Below are 19,886 nucleotides of genomic sequence, written 5' to 3' on the forward strand. Positions count from 1 at the left end.
CTTCCAATACAGTACATATGCGCTTTCTCACTCAACTCTTCTTTGCTCTTTGACTGGCCGACGCCAGTGTGAAATCTGCTTGGCGTATCAATTCTAGGCAACTGGGCAAGAAATAGGCACAAGCCCATATCACACAGATCATGCGGAAGTTATCTCTTCGAGCAGATAGCTAGAGGTACACGATCACTGCGCCAAGTTGTCTACTAGGCCACGCACAGCCAGCAGCACGCTCGCTATTCGGGCACATATCCCGTCGTTTATTTTGTCTGCTCGGCCAGACAGCAGCCAGCACGTAGCTGTTCGTGCAAGTTGACTGCCTCTCTAATTCTTAAGAATTCTAATTCTTAAGCTCTTAAGAGATAATCTCGCACCCAGGCATGCGGCAACTGCTCCTTACGTGAGGACGGGTGAAGGGAACTTTCGGAGTACGCTTGCTTCTTCCATCGGTCCTTCGCTGTAAGGAGACCTCACGTAAGGTTAGGAAGCGCTCGAAGGAAAGGAACGTTTCATTGTTTGAGACTTAGTCTTTCCGTAGATACGCATGAAATTGAACTGATTGTCCAGTCGGTGTGACCTGTGATGAGGAGGTTCAAGAGGCAGGAATGATGGTGCTATATTTAGATATGATTATATATATATATATATATATATATATATATATATATATACACCGTGCCCTTCAGTGACCATTTCAGTGAACAAATAGGCGACGTACTTTGGTGTGAACAATACATGGCCGCTATTCCAAAATAAAGTGAACCCATTAACTTACCCGAATGGTAAAACCGGCTGGTCATAGCGAACCCCATTACCGTGCTAGTATGACTGTAGCAGACGTCTTCAGTCGCTTGGTTCTGCTTCAAGAAAACGGGATCCGTGTAGGATACCAGCTGGCAGAACAAGCTCCAGGCCATATAGCATCGCATTCCGCGCCAGCCAAATTTCTTGGACTTGAGAGCTTTCACCAGCCAGACCAAGTCGAACCTCTGGTAGCTGATAATTTCGTTGCCTCGGTACATATTTTTCGTGTGCTTCGCAAATGATCCAGCCCACATTTCTGCAAGCGAGCCATGCCTCGTTATGCGTCACATCCACGGAGACTACACAAAGTGGCGACATGACTTCTGCGAGGCTACTGTGTCGTCACGAGAATGCTAACATACAAACAAAGGTTGACGTACGAACCAAACTTTTGCGGAATTTTCATTTGAGGACACGCTTTTTCTATTCTTGAAGTTATATTTTTATATGTCGCAGCACAGAAAGCGTCAAAGCAACTTTGCGAACATAATTTCATATTAGAGTGACCTCTAGTGGCACTAAAGCAACATGGGCAAGCCGGGTTTTTGATCAGCTGACGATCACCTTCGGCCTGTAAAGAAGATATGCGCTTTCTATTAAAGATCGCAAGACGGTGGTCCCCGTTTTCACTGTATACAATAAGTTCCCACTCAATAAATATGAAATCTTTATTGGCTGTTAGATAAATTTATTCTTATTCGCAAGTTTTCAAAGCTCTTTACAAGGTATATATTATTAAAGGGAGAATGAGACATCCCCCCAAACGTAGCTAAGTGCTACAAAGGAAACTTCGCTACTTCGCAATTGAAGAAAAATTCTTCCTGGTCCAGGGGTAGAAGAAGAAGCGGCGCAGTGCGGACGCACGTCGCATGGGCTCCGTAGATTCCGAACCTCGCGGACTATCTCGACCCACTGGACCGCCAACGTTTTGGTTGGATCTGAGAGAGCTCACAAGCTGGATCACTCGGGCACCGATTTCAAGACGGTAGGACCATTGTTGTTTTTTGCGGGGGGGGGGACAAATTACCGGACTTTGGCGGGAAACGCTTCCCGCTAAGCCTACCGAGGTTTAGCACGACTACGGGCATTTGCGGGCAGCCAGGACCGCTCAGTGGCAGCGATGCAGCCTGGACCCGACTCCCGCTCCACGAAATATCCGAATTTTGAGCCATCGACGACTAGACTAGCCCAGAATTTGCTAGAAGCTCAAGAGATGGACGACAACCACCTCGGTGCCTCTGACTCCGAGAATTCGGCGGACGGGGAGATCGAGGACTCTGCCATGCAGAAGCAGTAAGACACTCACAAAGAAGACGAAGCAAATTGGGAATTGACCATGACGAAACACCAAAAGAAGCGACAGAGGAAGAATGGACGGAACGTTGCAAGCGGCGGGAATTCCTCGGCCGCTGAAGGCGAGCTCGGAGGAGGGTCCCCGGCCCCTCCGCCGACAGCTGGCGCACCAGCTTCCGGCGCGCTGAAAAAGGACGGGAAAGAAGCGCAGCGGCAGCCTAGGCAGAGGCTGCCCCCGCTCCCCAGAGACGATTTGAAGATTATGTTGCGACCGAAGAGACTCGTAGTCACGTCGCTCCAGCAATTTCAAGTGGCCCGGGCCGTAGCCACGGCATGCAGCAACTAGTTCGAGGTAAGAGACGTGATCACCAGGCTCCGCACACGATCCAACATAATAATCGTGAGCACGCTGAACGAAGAGGCTGCCCAGCTCGCGAGGCGCATTACTAGCCTCACGATCGAGGGAGGCTCATACGACGTGAACGCTTACGTGGCCGCACCGGAAAACACCCGGCGTGGCGTGATGCACGGAGTGGACCCGGAGCCACACCGGAGGAACTGAAAGCCGACTTGTCGACACTCACACAGGTTGTCACCATCCACAGCTTCCGAAGACTAGGCAAGACTAAGACGGCCGCCATCACCTTTGACGGACCCATCACACCAAAACATCTCATCTACTGCGGAGTCGAGTGCAAGTGCTACCCGTACCGGTCCACAAGACAAACCTGCTACGTTTGCTGCCAACAAGGTCGCCGCTCCGACGTGTGCCCCACACCGGACCCCAAGGCTTGCAAACAGTGCGGGATGGAGAACCCGCCAAAGGATCACCAGTGTACCCCGAGATGCCTGATCTGCGGAGGCAACCACGCTACCGGATCGAGGGAGTGCCAAGGCCGACTAAAGAAAACCAGGGACCTGCGAGGCAAGGCCAACGGTGGCAACAACGGCGGCGGACGAGAGGGCAGACGTCACAGCCGGGACGACTGCGGCAAGAAGCCGAGGTGGTTAACCTAGGAGGGGGAGACTTCGTGGAGCCGCTCGAGATTCCGGGCGGCGCGGAGCCGTTCACGGAGCCGGTCATGATCCGTCCCACCCCTGCTGCCCCTGGCCATCAAGGGAGGGAGCCAGCTGGAGTAGCAGAAGAAGACGAAGAAAGAGCCTGCCCGAAAGAGCGGCGGCGTCAAGTTGAGCTGTACAGCCGAACACCCCTGGTTTGCTCCACACTCGGGTGGGGCAGCTAACAAAAAGAACAATACGGACAGCAACCTCGAACAGCGTAGACAGGAGGACGCGGAGAAAATAGCGCTGGGACGCGAATTAGAGCGACCACGTGCTAGGCAGAAAGAACTAGAACGCCAAATAGCAGAGCTAACGAAAGCAGGACTAGACCATGGGTCGAACAGCCCTCCGCAGCCGCAAACCGTACAAACCCAAGCCCCACGGCAAGCAGGCTAGGAAGATTTCGCCAAGTATAAAGCAGAGATTCAGCAAATGATGCAGCAGATTATGCAGCAACAGCAGCAACAAATGCAGCAACTGCCATTACAAGTCACAGAGCTCCGGAGCAGCATCCGCAAGCAGAAGTTTACCTAGAACATTTAAGAGAAGGCTTACCCCCGCCCCGCGCTCGCATCTCTCGCTGACACATCCGCAAACAACACCGAGGCTTAAACATGGCCGGTACAACTTTAGGCAAGCAAGAAACCTTACATATATGGCAATGGAGCTGCAGAGATTACCATCAGAAGCAGGGCCTCCTCCAACAACACATTCACACACAACAAACACCGCCCGACATCATATCGCTTCAAGAGACGGGCACCACACCAACACTCACAGGACACACGTGCTACGAGACTCAAGAGCAAGGAAGAACGGCAACCCTAGTCAGCAAGGCACTTATCCGCCATAAGCCACGACAGGATAGCTGACACCGACGTAGAGCACGTGGTCGTATAAATTATATCAAAGAAGAAAAGAAAGAGGGGCAGTATCTTTATTGTAAATGCACACAGCCCCCCGAAACAGAGGAAGGCAAAATTCTACGAGCTTTTTCGTGGCGCACGCAAACTAGCGAAAGACAGCACGCTAATCATCCTGGGAGACTTTAACGCCATGGACAAAAGACGGGGATACCTAACAGCTAATCCAAAAGGCAAAACGCTAGCGGAGGCAGCAGAGAACACCGACTGCAACCTCCTCACAGGCCCCGACACTCCAACCAGAATCGGAAACAGCGTTAGTACCGACACCTGCCCCCACCTCCCGTTCATACGAGGAGCGGAACAAGCAGTGTTGGAGAACCTGTTAGAGAGCCTTAGTAGAGACCACTACGTCCTCAAGACGCAAGTAACTTCGGACAGGCTAAAGCGTCAGCTGCGATCGGCAAAAATTACGGAATGGAGCGCTTTTCGGGCGGCATGCGATGGGAATCTCGGCGAGAACAGGATCCCATCGATAGAAGAGTGGGCAAACATGCGCATGAAAAACAGTGCAAGTACACCACAGAATTTCCGCGAACGACGCAGGCGCCCGAGGTAGACGTCAGACTGCTCAAGCTGTGGTAAACGAGGCGCGGGCTCACGGAGAAGTGGAAGAAACAAAAATACAACAGGAAGCTAAAGATAAAGATCGCAGAAGTCACAGCGAAAGCAGAGGAGTACGCGGCGCAAATGGCAAGGCAAAATTGGCAGCAATTCAGCGACTCTCTCAACGGAACTTTGAACACAGTGAGGGCATGGCATATCCTCAAGGCTCTCATAGATCCGACTAAGACCAAGGCAGAAAACAACAAACCATCTACCGGTTCATGCACTAGTTCGAGGGACCAGACTGGGAACTCCTGGAGAAGTTACGCGTTAAGTGCTTCGGGGACACAAACCCAGCAGCTTACGCAGAGCGCTACCGAGGAAGAGAAAATGTTAACCTGGACAGACTCATGACGTGAGAAGAGGTCTACGCAGCGATTCGAAACACAACCAGAAACACGGCCGCGAGTGCAGAAAAGATCAATAACGCACTCATCCGCAACCCCAGTGAAGAGTTAGTCACAGAACTTTCTCAACAAAGATTGGGACGCTGAGACCGTCCCCGAGGAGTGGAAGCATGCGGAGATAGTCATGATTCCTGAACCGGGCAAGAAACTGCAAATTGAGAACCTCAAAGCGATCTCGCTCACATCATGCCTGCGAAAACTGTATGAACGAGTGGTGACGCTAAGACTACAACATTACATGGAGGACAACGAACTGTGTCCCCACAGCATGTTTGGCTTCAGAGCAAAATAATCGACCCAAGACGTACTGCTTCAAATCAAAGAAGTACTCGGGAACGTCCCCATGAGTGGGAAGAATGTAACAATGGCATTGGATATCAAGGGGGCTTTTGACAATGTAAGCCACGAGGCTATCCTCACGGACATGAAGGACCTGAACTGCCGGAGGAGAATCTACGGCGACGTCAAAGCCTTCCTTTCAAACAGAAGGGCAACGCTTGGCCTGGGAGAGCTCCGATCAGATAATTTCTTTACTCCATACAAAAGAACGCCTCAAGGGTCGGTCATCTGCCCCACGCTTTTCAACATAGCCATGATTGGCTTGGCAAAACAGTTAAAAGAAATCGATGGCATACACCATGCCATGCATGTCGACATCACCATCTGGGTTAACATAGGCTCGCTCAGAGAGAAAGAAGAGAAGTTACAAGAGGCAGCCACCTGCGTAGAGGACTACGCAAGAGCAAGAGGGCTAGCGTGCTCCAGTGAGAAGTCCGAGCTCCTGAGAGTTTGGAGAGGAAAACAAAACCGCACAGACCCCACCAGCGACGAGTTAAAGCTCAATGTCTACCTCGACGGGAAGCCGATACCGGTAAAGACGCTCATCAGAATCCTGGGGATGTGGATAAGGTCAAACCAACTCTGCGCCCTCACCCTCGCCCTACTCAAGGCATCCACCCTACAAGTGGCCCGCATGATCATGCGCATCTCATACAGACGCCACGGCATGCGAGAGGAGGGCACACTCAAGCTGGTCAGAAGCCTGGTGGTCAGCCGAGTGGCATACAACCTCCCATACTATAATCCCATCAAGAGTGAGGTACAACTGGTGGACGCGATTCTACGCAAAGCCTACAGAACCGCACTCCACCTTCGCCACAGCACCTCAACCGAAAAGCTCCTAGCCTTAGGACTACAAAGCACCTTCGAGAAATTGAAAGAGGTTCAATTAGTCTCCCAACAGCACAGACTGCAGCAGACCCCATCTGGCAAGGAACTCCTGAAGAAACGAGGCTGCGCCGATCAACACACTAAAAGTAGCACCCACACCCCGGAACATGGATCCCAACCTACATAAAGCACGCAGAGAGGCGAGGACTGAATACCTACAAAAGTCACTAGCACCCGAAGAAACGTCGGCATATGTGGACGCAGCCACATACGTCAGAGCAGCGGGGCAGAGCAACAGCAACGCGCTAGCAACGGTGATTGATGCGAACCCACGCGACATCACCAGCGCAACACTACAAGGCTGTACGATAGTCCAGGCTGAAGAAGCGGCCGTCGCTCTAGCAGCAGCGGAGGGATATCGGTCTAAACGGTCTCTAACAATTCTTACAGACTCACAAACGGCCTGCCGCAACTACCTACGCGGCAGTATAGGGCACGGAGCGCTCTGCCTACTCCGCTCCGGAGATCACATAACACAACGACAACCAAAAGAAGAACGAATTAGGCAAACTATAATATTGACGCCGAGACACACGCGAGTGGCAGGGAACCAAGAGGCGGACAGGATAGCTCGAGGGTACACTTATTACCGAGAATCCAACGTTGGTGACCTCGAGGGGACCGAACCTGTACGTCAAGACTATTTGGCGATGCTAAATTACTACAACGGTTGCAGAAAGCGGTATCTACCACCGCACAACTCCCTTAGCAGAGAGAACTCTGTCGCGTGGAGGCAGCAACAAGCGGGCTCGTACCCGAACCTAAACGTAATCAGCAAAATGTATCCCACACAATACAATAACAAATGCCCCTGGTGCCACTAAACACCCACGCTGTATCACATAACGTGGGCATACCAGAGGGTAGACGTTGGTACCCGTTATACCAAACCCGAGTGCGGAACAATGGGAGGGAGTGCTCTCCAGCGATCGCCGGGTCGACCAAAAAGGTCCGATTCGGTGAGCACAGCTGGCAGCAGCATCCAGCGGGGCCCTGGACTAAGGGCAACCAACCGTTGTGTAAGAAGATGGACGAAGCAATCTGAAGACCGCAGAACACCAGCGAATCTAGAGCTAATAAAGTTTTTCACTCACACTCCTGGTCCGGGACTCGAATCTGGGACCACCGCCTTTCCGAACCAGCTGGTCTACCATCTGAGCTGGCCAAATTTGAAGCTAACCAACTGCAAAGCTTCTTCAACTGCGAAGCTTTTCTTTCGTGGAATCCGTATGGGTTTCCTTTGTAGCACGTAGCTACGTATGGGTGGATGTCTCATTTTCACTTTATTAATTACTTCTCTCCACCTTGCGGGTTTCCACAGAGCTATGACGTTTAAGCAAGTTATCTTCAAATAATCATCGGGTTCAGTCGACTTTCTTCATTCAAGGCTTAACATCGGCCTGCCTACGGTACAATATGCCTGAAAGTAGCAAGACACGCGAAACCCATCATGGTGTTGAGCACGTTGGCGTTGAGCGCCACTAACGTGCGCGTTATGAATTCTACTTAAACACATTTTGCTCAGATGTGTTTAAGCGACGACGTGCGAGCAAAGGTACGTGCGAAGCGAGCAATGGTGCTGGTGGAGACCCAAATTACATAAAACAAGCCAAACCATTATTGCGAATTACAGGCTGTATCTCAGCTGCATGGTTACGTACAAAAATTGAATGCGACAGAATCTTCACGACCAAATTGCTGTATAGCATTATTTTTCCTGGAGAATAACATCAACGTTTCTAGCAACCTCTAGTTCCTTGATGACGATGTCATGATGTGTGCCACTAAGGCTTTTCGCGACTCTCGAGAATACATGACAAGATATTCCGCCATGCTAATATCACAACACGTTGCCGTTGTCCTACTTATCTAATCAGTTTCTTCCAGAACTACGTTTGCTCGAAAGCTAATGGCGCATTCACAGCGAAACATTCAGCGTCTGGAGCGGCGCGGAACCCTGTTCGCCGGCGGATAATCAGCCGGAATGGCCCCTTCCGCGCCGATCTGTCCCGGACCGATTCCCATGGGTCCCGGACCAATGGGAGTGAGAGACAGGAACATGAAAGATGACGGCCAACTCTGACTCGCTCGTCAAGTCGCAGTCCTCAAAGTCCGTAACGACATCGGAAATGATCACCCAATTGTTGCGTAACCACCCCGTCCTTCTCCACAATCGCCCTGTCATACCTCACGACAAGCACCAGAAGGGGTAGCAGTTTGGTAGCCAGACCAAGCTTTTCGTGCTCTTGCAGAGCAGGATGAACCACGCACCGCCGCTGGTGTATTTCTTCTGCGCATCATGCATTGCCAGAAAGGTGCTAGCGAGCAGACCTAGCACTAGCGCCTCTTCTTGCTCAGGGTTTATCGTCGCCGGTACGAGCCCTGGTGACGTGGAGCAAAATGAAACGCGCGGACTCTATGCAAGCTGAGATAACTACGAAGTTTTGAGCCTCGGGATCATGCGGGATATCCCGCGATTGCTTGTACGTTAGCGCTTTACAAGGCAGATGGCACTCTATCACGTTCAGCAGCGTGGTGGGCAAGAAGTATGAAAGACAGCAGGATAATTCCGTTAGCTGATCCGACGCCTGATTTTTTAGCGTGAAGGAGCTATTAGTGCGGCTGTTCCCTTTTTACAGCAAAGCTGTTTATGGCTAGGATCTAGCGGATACCGTCTGTGTGGACTTGGACCAACAATGTTTCATAAGTGAGCCGATCCCGAAGGTAGTGTAATACCGCGCCAACCCACGGCGGAGGTGAAGAAGGCATTAAGCACTCCTCATGCGTGGGCCGACTCGAAAGATAGTGCAATACCAGGCTGACCCGCAACGGAAGTGGAGTTCGCCGTTAAGAGGCGCACATTCAAAGCTTCGCTGGTCATCCTTCCTGACAGTGTGGAAGGGCACTGAATTTTGTTTGATTCTTTCATATATGAATATTTCACAAGATATTATCTCTAGAAATGCGCCAAGCTGATGGCCACTGACTTACACGCCCTACAGAATGCGACTGAACACCCTGCAAATGTGATGTAATGGAAAAATTAGCCTATGATAACTATACTCCCTAATGCAAATTTTGAGCGCCGCTGTTCAGGTGTTTTTAATCCACGATATATTATGGCATACAATTTTATTCTGAACGAAAAGGCACTTCCGGCGGCGGCGCTAAGCGTCTTCGGCAGATGAAGCACCTATACTGGTTGCGTCGCGCATTCTTCCGAAAGAACTTGTTTGTATTATGGTCTATATTGCCACGCGGTAGTGACAGTGAATAACGGCATGGTGTCGAAAATGCGAGTTTGAAATTTCACTTTTTATTGGGAAAACATGTGCACATCAAAACAAGTAGCACTCAAGCACTGCGGCATCGGCGACCAGAGCAGGCGATCACCTAAAATCTGATCTGTGGGTCAAGCGAGTCGGATTTTATACATGGCTCGCCGAAGTTGCCAGTGTAATCGCTGGTAGCCGCGCGGCTTCCAGAAATTTTCTATATTGACACTTTCTGTAATGCAGAATATTTCTTTAATAACTTTTTCTAATCTTGTAATTAAGTTCCCTTCTATTTATTCATTTATTGAATGTACTACACAATTCGCGTCATGCATAAAATGAGAGTAGCGAAAAGCTTTCCAGAGAACAGCTGACGTATAAAATTACCGATAACATTTGAGAAATTTCTGATACATGTAGGCTCATCGTGCGTCGAGGGATAACGTTTGACATTTTTTAAACAGGTGAAAAGCATTGACTGAAGAAAGAAAAAGTGAACAGAGAACTCGCGCTACTCGAGCACCATATCGTAGTCATTCTCGCAGAACACATCTTCTTGCGTGGCGCGACGCATTTCTCTTTAAGCTTTCCTCCTTGCGTTCTCATCGCTATCGCCGCTTTTCATTCGCGGCTGCGCTCCTCATTGCTTTTTCACCCTTCACTGTCACATGCGTTTGCCTGGTTACGCCGGCATTCACTGCGGGAATGGGCACATAGAGGCCGAACTACACGTGCGCTTGCGGCGCGTGAAAGCTCGTGCCCAGGCGCCACAGGCATGAGCATATAGTGAAGCACAGATCGTACGCGTCGACGCGATGCGCGAGCCCAAGTATCCTCTCCGGACAAATGTATACTACATTTCACACGTTCCTTGCAGCACTGCCGAAGGTACGAGGCGTACAGAGGCTATATCCTTGCGCAGCGGTTTATAGTTCCGTGCGTAACAGGCTGGTTATTGGCTGCACTAGAGAGTTTTATATTTGCTCGCTACATGAAACGGTACAGGCATACCGATGCACGTCGTACACGGAGATTTGCTGTGGAAGTACAGCCGGCAAGCGTAATAGCCACCCTAACCACTGGTGAATTTCTGAATCTCATTCTGTATGAAGCCTCAGTGTTTGCAGATTAATTTTTGGAGCGACATTCAGCGAAAGCAAATATTCCGTTGCGTGTGTTCCACAAGCTGGTGTTTAAGTCAGAATAAAAAAAATTTCATGCTCTGGCAAGCTTCAGCTGACGAGCTAAGGACAGTTGTTTGAGCCATATCAAATATACAACAGCAAATTTCGCAGCAAAGCTCTATTATTGAGACTCTCGCTTCTGCTTTATAGAAACGGGCAGTACATTCTTCACAAATAGTACGCCCTGAAACGTTCGACGGCTCATCTGACAGTCCAGAAGGGTGGATAACTTTCAATGAACAAGCTGCAAAGAACAATGAATAGCTGTCTGATGAAGACCAAGCGATCAACATGCGACCATTGCTTAGCGGGAGCGCAAAACAGTGGCACAAGTGGCGACTTTTTCCCTCTGAATTTCCGCAACAATGCGGTTTACCGGTGCCATGAGGCACGCCAGCACGTCCAGCACGCCAATCTAGTATTTTCTGGAAAACAAGAACTTCTTCACCTGGCTTAACAGGGACTGTTGCCATCATCACTTCTTACGCTTATCATCCACGGCATACCTAGAGATTGGCAAGAAGAGTTTCTAGCAAAATATTCGAAAACGGTGGAAGCGCTCCTGTAGCTCCTAAAGCTATTTCCGCATTACTGGACTGAGCAAAGCAACAAGACTAGCTACGAATGTTCAGGGACGCCAAGCCTCAATCACTTGGATGAAAAGTGCCCGTCGTTGTTAGAAGGCGTCAGATGTAACTTTGGCGCGAGCATCGCGAGATCTATAACTCCCATACGGAAACCTACACAGTTAAAAGGTGAAGAGTAAGAAGCCCACGAAAATTTTCAAGATGTCTCTACAGCAAATGAAACCATCCAACTTTGGTCATCAGGTTTGTTGCATATACAACTCGCAGTGGACGGTGGCACACTGGAAACTCTTGTAGACAGTGCAGCTCTGTTTTCAATTACAAAAAGAAGCAAAGCCAAATCAGAGAGCATATGTACAGGAAGAACAGTTGTTGCGCGAGGCTACGACAGGCGTGAGAAGGAACACTGCGAATGGATGCGCCGAAAGTCTAAGTACCCTTCACGAACTGCAGACATTCTGGCACTGGCACTGCAGACATTCTGGCACATAGAAGGCATTGAGTACGACTTTATACTCTCGCGTCTGGATATGAAATTGCTCAAGCTGAACGTACACTGGGATGACACTGTGTCTGTGAACCAAGATGTGTATGAGCCGCAACCTTTTAGAAAACGGAAACTAATTCGCATTGTGAAGAAAGGAGATGATATTCCTTTAATATATCCTGAATATATTAAAGGAATATTACTACAAAGTCCGAAGTTCCGCTTATATTTCTTGACAAGATTATACACAGACTATATCAATGACTGCTGGCGTAATGGTGCCATTCCGCCGGCCTGGAAAACAGCAAAGGTCATCCTTATTCCGAAACCTGGCAAACCTTCTAGCCTCGATCATCTTCGCCCCATCTCACTAACCTCATGTGTGGGAAAGGTTATGGAGCATGCCTTCCTCACGCGAATTAACACCCATCTGGAAGACACTACAGCGTATCCTCACTCTGTCATTGGCTTCCGGGCTCACCTGTCGACCCAAGACGTCATGCTACAACTTAAGCACCATATACTAGAAGATAGAACACGTACTACTAAAGGTATACTCGGCATCGACCTCGAAAAAGCATTTGACAGCATAGCCCATTCCACCATTCTTGACCGCATCTCACGCCTTAATCTCGGTGCGCGCGCGTATAATTACGTCAGAGACTTTCTGTCTAATCGCACGGCCTTCCTTTCGGTGGGGGATCTCCGCTCCGACGCCCAGACTTTTGGCAGCGCGGGAACTCCCCAGGGCTCCGTTATCTCCCCAATGCTTTTTAATCTTGTCATGATAGATCTTGCCAAGGAGTTGCAGCAAGTGGACGGTGTCACCCACACCATATACGCTGGCGATATAACCATCTGGGCTCACAAAGGCAGTGACGGCGAAATAGAAACGGCACTACAATCCGCCATTGAAACAGTCGAGACCTATATCCAAGGCACGGGGCTTCGCTGTACCCCTGCGAAGTCCGAACTCCTTCTCTACAGGCCTACTCTCCGTGGCCGCCGTCCAAAATACTCCACCGCTAAACGCCATTACGAAGACATTGCGCTTCATCTCTTGGATGGGAGCCCCATACCCCTAGTCACCAATATCCGTGTGCTCGGCTTGCTCATAGAGGCGAACGGAGCGAATGGCGTGGCCCTCGCCAAAATCAAGATGAATACAGACAACACCATGAGACTTTTGAAGCGGGTCTCCAACCGCCGTGGGGGTATGAAAGAGGAGAATCTGCTCCGATTAATCCAGTCATTCGTAATTTGCCACATCACCTACGTTGCTGCGTATCTAAACTGGTACAAGGCTGAACACACCAAGATCAACATACTTATACGCGGTGTCTATAAACAAGCCCTCGGCCTCCCCGGTTGCACCAGCACTGACCTCCTCCTTTAACTAGGCGTCCACAACACACGGGACGAGCTCATCGAGGCCCAACGTCGCTCTCAGCTGGAGAGGCTCACTCTCACAGCGACGGGTCGCCATATCCTCACCTCGCACGGTATCACCTACCACCATCAACACGGCCATAAGCACCAGACCCCTCCGCCATACGAGCTTGGATTCACGCCGATCCTATCCCCAGAAATATGCACCCCGAATACAACCACGCACGTCGCACAGCACGTGCCACGGCTCTCACCAAATCCCTTAGTCGGCACGATGGTGTGAGTTTCGTCGACGCCGCCGAGTATCCCCACGGTACCCGCTTTGCAGCCGTCACCACGCGTGAAGGCTCTCTCCACCATGCTATCAACCTAGTAACCCCACACGCTGAGGAAGCTCAAGATGTGGCCATCGCGCTAGCCACACTAGACCCAACATGCCATACCATCGTCTCTGACTCCCGCTCCGCCGTTATCAACTATATCAACGGCCGTATTTCACACCAAGCCTTGCGCATCTTGCAACAAGCGCCCCGCTCAACCGACCACCAGGTTACACTCGTCTGGTTCCCGGCTCATGTTGGCACCGTCCACCCGCACCTCCCCAACCTCAACGAGGTTACCCACTCCCTAGCGCGAGGCCTAGTTAACCGCGCGGGAGAAGGGGAAGCTGCCCCCACCGGTAGGGATCGCCTGACACGCTACAATGATCTTGTGAAGTCCTTCTACTTAGAGCGTAGAACCTTCCCCGGCCCACACAACAAACTATCCCGAGTGCAGACTACAACTTTCCGCCTGCTCCAACCCTTACTTACCCCTCGTTACAACTTTACAACAAGATCTACCCAGACATTTACCCCAGTCCCACGTGCCATATCTGCAACACACAGTCAGCCACGCTTCCACACATGCTTTGGGACTGTACACACCAATACCCCGACACTAACCCCACGACCCTCTCGTCGAGATGGCACGCTGCCCTGCGTAGCCCCAACCTTGACGACCAACTCTGGGCGACCCAGCAGGCCTGCGAGGCGGCGAAGAGGCAACACCTCGACGTCCCCACGTGGGAGGCCTAGGCCCAGCCACCATCTCTTGCTGGTTTCAATAAAGTTTATTCAGTCAGTCAGATTATAGAACGGAAGAAACCTCGCAGCCTCACCCAGAGAAAAAAAAGCATGGCTGAAACACGAGCTTCTTTAGATGTTGTACGTAGGTATTATCCGTCCATCTGTATCGTCATAGGCATCGCCGATAACCATATCACCTAAGGAAGATGGAAGCCTATGACTGTGCATGCGCTAGAGAGCAATTACCAACCGTACACAACCATTCCCTATGCTAAGGATAGATGTAATTATTGATGACAAAGGTGAATATATTATATGTTTCCTAGGATCGACCTTAGTAAAGGCTTTTTTTTTGTAAGTACCACTTCAGCAGTACATAAAGTAGTATATGGCTTTCATAACTCCATTTGACATCTACAAAAAAGCCGTCTCCACTTCGGATGGAAGAACTGGCCCAGCATGTATCAGAAAATCTTTAATATGGTTCTGGATTCGCTCATTGGCCACTACTGCAATGTCTACGTGGACAATATAATAGCGTATTCTAAAAGTGGGTGTCTCCACAAACAACTGCCACATGTCCTCGAAGCTTTGTGAGAAGCCAGCCTAAAGATCAATATTAACAGGGGTGAATTTTTCAAGAACAAGGTAACCTTATTGGGCAGAATACTGGATGGCACAGCAAAGAACACAAAGGAAGTATCGGTGACACGCATAGCAAAACTCGTGAAACATTTTGATGTTCGCTCACTACGCGTGTTCTTGAGTTTGGCAGGACAGTTTAGAGCATTTATCGGCCACTGTTCTCTGAAAACTATGTGTCTGACTAGACTAAAGCAAAAAGACGTACTATTCTGTTGGACGGGTCACTGTGAGGCGCCTACCAAAGCTGGTACGAGTTATCTCGTCTGATCCAGTCCTCACACTTCCGGACTTTGCTCTACCATTTGAGCTAAATACAAATGCGTCGCACTGCGGAACGGCTACGATACTATACGAGCGAGACTATAGTCAGGCGAACAACCAACAACTAAGCGTAATCGGTTGCCTCAGCTACACATTTACCAAAGTGGAGGTGAAATACACGACAGGAAAAAAAGAAGCTCTAGCCGCTTTAAGGGCAACTCGGTACTTCCGTTCCTACCTGGAAGTTACAAGATTTAAATTGTGCGCAGTATATGAAGCACTCGCCCATCTTTTGAAATAGACGGAACCGAAAGGAAAAACCGCACGGTTAATCAGCGAGCTTCTATAGTTCGATGTTGAAGCTATAGTTCGATGTAAAGCTTCCTCTTAAGAGGAAGCTTTAGCTCGGGTGCTCTTATCTGAATACATGTAAAAGGAGAATTCGTTTTTCTCGGCAACCACAGCACCAAATTTGACGGGGTTTGCTGCATTTGAAAGAAAAGCTTAACATCTAGTGACTGTTGGTTTCGAATTTTCGATTTAGGTCGTTAAATTTTTATAAAAATTTGGCGAAAATCGCTAATTTTCAGAAAACGAAGCTATCAAGTTTACAATTGTGTAACACAGCAAGAAAAGATGATATCGCAATTCTGTGAATTGTACCTGATAGCACATCTAAAGCGGACAAAATTGATATGTTACACATAAACCTCAAAAAATGTAATAATATGTAATTACAACTTTTGTAGAACCCTCGTAAACGTTGTAACAAATCCACGTAAGATGTAAAATGAAATATAATATTTGTCCGCTTTGAATGATCTAATGGACGTCGTTTACAGAACCACGATATCTGTTCTTGACGCAGAGCTATTAGTTTGTAAACTTCATGCTTATATTTTTTTCAAACTATTGAATTTTTGAAAATCTTTGTAACGAAATTCAAGCCCTAAATCAAAATTCTGCTTCCAACAGTCACTAGAATTTAACTTTCTCACTCAAATGCAACAAATTTCATTAAACTTGGTCCAGGGGTTATCTCAGAAAAACGTTTTTGCGTTTTTACAGGTATTTGAATAGGCCGCGTCGGAGTTGGGCCCGAGCTAAAGCTCCCTCTTAACGCTATCGCGTTAGTAGATGACAGGAATGTGTAACAAAGGGAAGACGACCAGACAAGCTTGTGTCAAGATTTACGCCGCGTCGCATACGCACAATGCCCTCTGACGCCTAACTAGGCTTGAGCCTTATCAAATGATGTGCAGAAGCTGGCGCGCTTGTCTCCGTGCTAACCCGACACAGCAACAGCAGTGGAGATGATAGTGATCTAGGGAAAGGAAAGACGCTTGGTTCTGCAACCCGTCAGGGAGCACGGCGAAGCGTCATCAGGGGAGAGGGAATGGGTAGTGAAAGATGATAGAGAAAGAGGGAGGATGTGGCCTAATAGACTCCACTATACGCGACAGGTGGCAGTCCTCAGTAAAGTTGCCAGCGTTGTAGCGGGCGCTTATAGGGTGTCTATTCCCGTAGAACTTATAAACTCCAGCAGGCCTCGCAGCGCAGGGAGCTGTGGACACACTGGGAACAGCAGGTCAGTCTCTGTGGCCGCTGGAAGGCCGTGGCGTCTGTAGGTGTTGATCACTGTGGAGCGTTCCTGCGCCAAGGATGGGCAAGCACATAGAAGGTGCTCCAGAGTCTCGGGGTCCCCGCACCTCTTGCAGGCAGGCGACGTGGCGCGGCCCTTGGCGTACAGCCGGGCCGCAGTCCAGGTGCAGCCAGTCCGCAAGCGCAGGAGTGTGGAACGGTCTCTTCTGGAGAGGCCGTTCTCTGGAAGTGGCTTGGGGGCTTTGCCACTAGCCACTCGGGGGTCCGGGTGAATGGAGGTGAGCAGGCACCGTAGCCGATGTCTCGTGTAGTCCGAAGCCGCTACCGCTCTGGTGACCGGGTATACATCATGATGGGCAGCTTTGGCGTAGGTATCTGCCTCCTCGTTACCGGCTACCCCGACATGTGAGGGCAGCCAGTGGAAGGATATTGGGAGTCCGGCGGTGGCTAGAGCCGTTAACTTGACAAGCAGCAGCACCACTGTAAGTCCTGCCCGCCGAGGGTTGACGAGGGCCTGGAGCGCTGGCTTGGAGTGGCACACCACCGCCACCGGCTGCTGGGGAAGGTGCTCAGCAAGGAGGTCGGCAGCCAGGTGCAGCCCCGCGAGCTCAGCTGCAGTAGAGCTTGCTGCAAACGGGAGCCTACACTGCCTGTGACAGGCGAGAGTTGGAACTGTGCATGCCGCTGCAGCCGACCCGCTGGGGAGGACTGAACCACCCGTGAACACCAGCAGGTGTCCTTCCAACTCCTCCTGGAGCTTGCAGGCTGCCGCCTGCTGCAGGGCTGCAGCTGGGGCTCTCCGCTTGGCTAACCCCCTGAGGGAGAGGTGCACATCCGGAGGTCCGTGATGGGGAGGAGGAAGAGCCACTGCCACAGGTAGTTGAGGAAATGTCTCCTCATAGAGGCGACACAGGTTGCCCATACGTGAAGCCGGCAGGCTCCGGAGCCGGTCTAGAAGAGCCTGGCCGTCTGGTGCGCGATGTAGCCTGTCAATATGCCCCAGTCCCCGTTGCAACATGAGCAGTGACAGTGGCCATTCGCCGGCCTCAGCCAGTGTTGCGGCGATCTTGGAGTGCCTTGGAAGCCCCAGGACATTTCTGATGGCCGTCCTGTGCAGAACCTCTAGTTGTGCTTTCCTGGCATGCGTCAGGGAAACCAGCGGCAGGGCATACAACAAGGACGATGTTGCTGCAGCCTTGTTCAGGCGCAGGGCCCACTTCGTGGAGCATCCTCGGCCTCGTTGAAGGAGTCGGCCCACGGCTGCATGAACACGGCGCACCTTGGCGCTGAGGGCTTTAGTTACCGGGATCCACGTCAGCCGGTGGTCTATGGTGAGGCCAAGGTACGTCACTGTCTGCTTCCACGGAAGGGGGTCGGTGCCGATTCTCAACTGGTGGACGCTGAGGTGGGAGGCAGCCCTCGGGTGTATCAGTAGGGCCTCCGTCTTTGCAGGAGAGACGGTTAAGCCGATGCTCCCGAGGAATGTCGTCACTGCGCCCAGGGCCCCCTGCAGTGATCTCCGGACGGCTGGAAGGCACCGCCTTGGTCCCCGGACCCAGAGCGCCACATCATCAGCGTAGATGGAGCATTGCGTGTGGTGCCGGGTGTGTGCCGGTAGAGCGGCTGGCAGACCTGCCAGGGCTGCATTGAACAGAAACGGGCTCAGCACCGATCCCTGCGGCACGCCGGTGGTGATGACTCGAGGGGTGCTGAGCGCCTGGCCCACTCGTACTCGGAACGTTCTTCCCGCAAGAAAGGCAGAGACAAAGCGCCTGAGGCTGCCAGTGACGCCGAGGTTATCTAAAGAGCCCTCGATGACCTCGTGGGGCAGGCTGTCAAAGGCGCTCTGTACGTCAAGCAGCACGAGAAGTGCCACGTCACCACTGTTCTTTGCATCCTCCAGGGTGGCCACGACATCAGCGATGGAGTCGGCAGTGCAGCGGTGGCGCCTGAAGCCGGTCTGCTGCTCCGGGAAGTAGTGCACCTGCGTGGCGATCCACTCCATGCGTGCCAGGACAATCCTCTCCATCACCTTACAGGCGGCAGAGGTGAGGGACACCGGCCTGTACGAGGAGGGTGCCGCCGCAGGTTTCCGGGGCTTAAGGACTGGTGCCACCACCGCGGTGAGCCAGCTGTCTGGGAGAGCCCCAGTGCTCCAAATGGTGTTGAAGTACTCCAGGAGACGGTCTTGCTCTGCATCTTGCAGGTTCCGAAGCATCTGGAACGTGATTCCATCCGCTCCTGGAGCGCTCCGTCGCTTGCTTTGTCCTAGGGCGGCCTTCAGCTCGTGCACCCGGATGGGCTCGCAGCAAAGAGCATTAATCTGCTCGAGCACCCATTCCGGATGGTGACAGGTGGGGGGAAGGTGCCGAGGCCCAGTAGCTGGCGGAGGCAGGACCCGCTGTACCAGGGGCCGGGCGGTAAACCGGTCGGCTAGTAACTCCGCCAGAGTAGATGCGGAGATGCCCAGGGAAATGGCTGCTGACAGCACCTGTCGTTGTACACGAGGTCCTATCAGCAAGGCCCTCAGCAGGCGCCAGGCACGAGCTCCATCCGGCGCCCTGATGATCGTGGCACAGATGCCCTGCCAGCTCTGGCGCCTGCGTTGCCGGGAGTGTCGTCTGCAGGCGGCGTCGATGCGACGATGTTCCGTCCAGTGCTCCGCCTGATTGGTTCGCAGTGCTCTACGTTCAGCCCTGCGCCTGGCAGCTCGTAGCTGGAGGTGCCGAATGTCTGGTGCTGGTTGGCCCTCCTGCGCAGTGGACCAGACTGTGGCTGCCCGGCCACTCTCCGCAACGAGCTGCAGGAAGTCCGCGGTACTGGTGTCCTGCTGGCACAGCTTACGGAAAGCACTCCAATCGACAGTGGCGTACTGTTGTGCCATTACCACAAGCCCGGATTCCGAATCTGCAAGATGCAGAATCTATCCTGCGAGCGCCCTAATTCTCCCTTCACAAGTCAAGATGCTGAGCCGTCAGGCAGCGGTGTCCTGCGGGAGAAGCATCGGCAGGCGACGTGTTTAGACGTGTCAGCGTGTGCCAGACAGCCCGGCGCCGCACCTCCTTTT

The 19,886-nt window shown here is 51.5% G+C and overlaps 1 protein-coding gene across 8 annotated transcripts in view; it reads right to left on the bottom strand.

Moving 5' to 3' along the window:
• Positions 1-19,886, bottom strand: part of LOC135911688 (neprilysin-1-like) — a 346,542-nt gene that overhangs the window by 281,197 nt on the left and 45,459 nt on the right. For 5 of the 8 annotated variants that reach the window (XM_065444035.1, XM_065444036.1, XM_065444040.1 and 2 more), the window contains 2 exons: positions 773-1,057; positions 398-454 (listed from right to left, as the gene is read on the bottom strand). The exons of 1 other annotated variant lie outside the window; for it this stretch is intronic. In XM_065444035.1, coding sequence (XP_065300107.1) covers positions 398-454; positions 773-1,057 — 342 coding nt within the window. The remainder of the gene's footprint in view (positions 1-397; positions 455-772; positions 1,058-19,886) is intronic. 2 more of the 8 variants (XM_065444037.1, XM_065444034.1) reach the window with 2 other exon arrangements.

The sequence above is a fragment of the Dermacentor albipictus genome, chromosome 2 (genome assembly GCF_038994185.2).
Source record: "Dermacentor albipictus isolate Rhodes 1998 colony chromosome 2, USDA_Dalb.pri_finalv2, whole genome shotgun sequence".
Taxonomy (NCBI): domain Eukaryota; kingdom Metazoa; phylum Arthropoda; class Arachnida; order Ixodida; family Ixodidae; genus Dermacentor; species Dermacentor albipictus.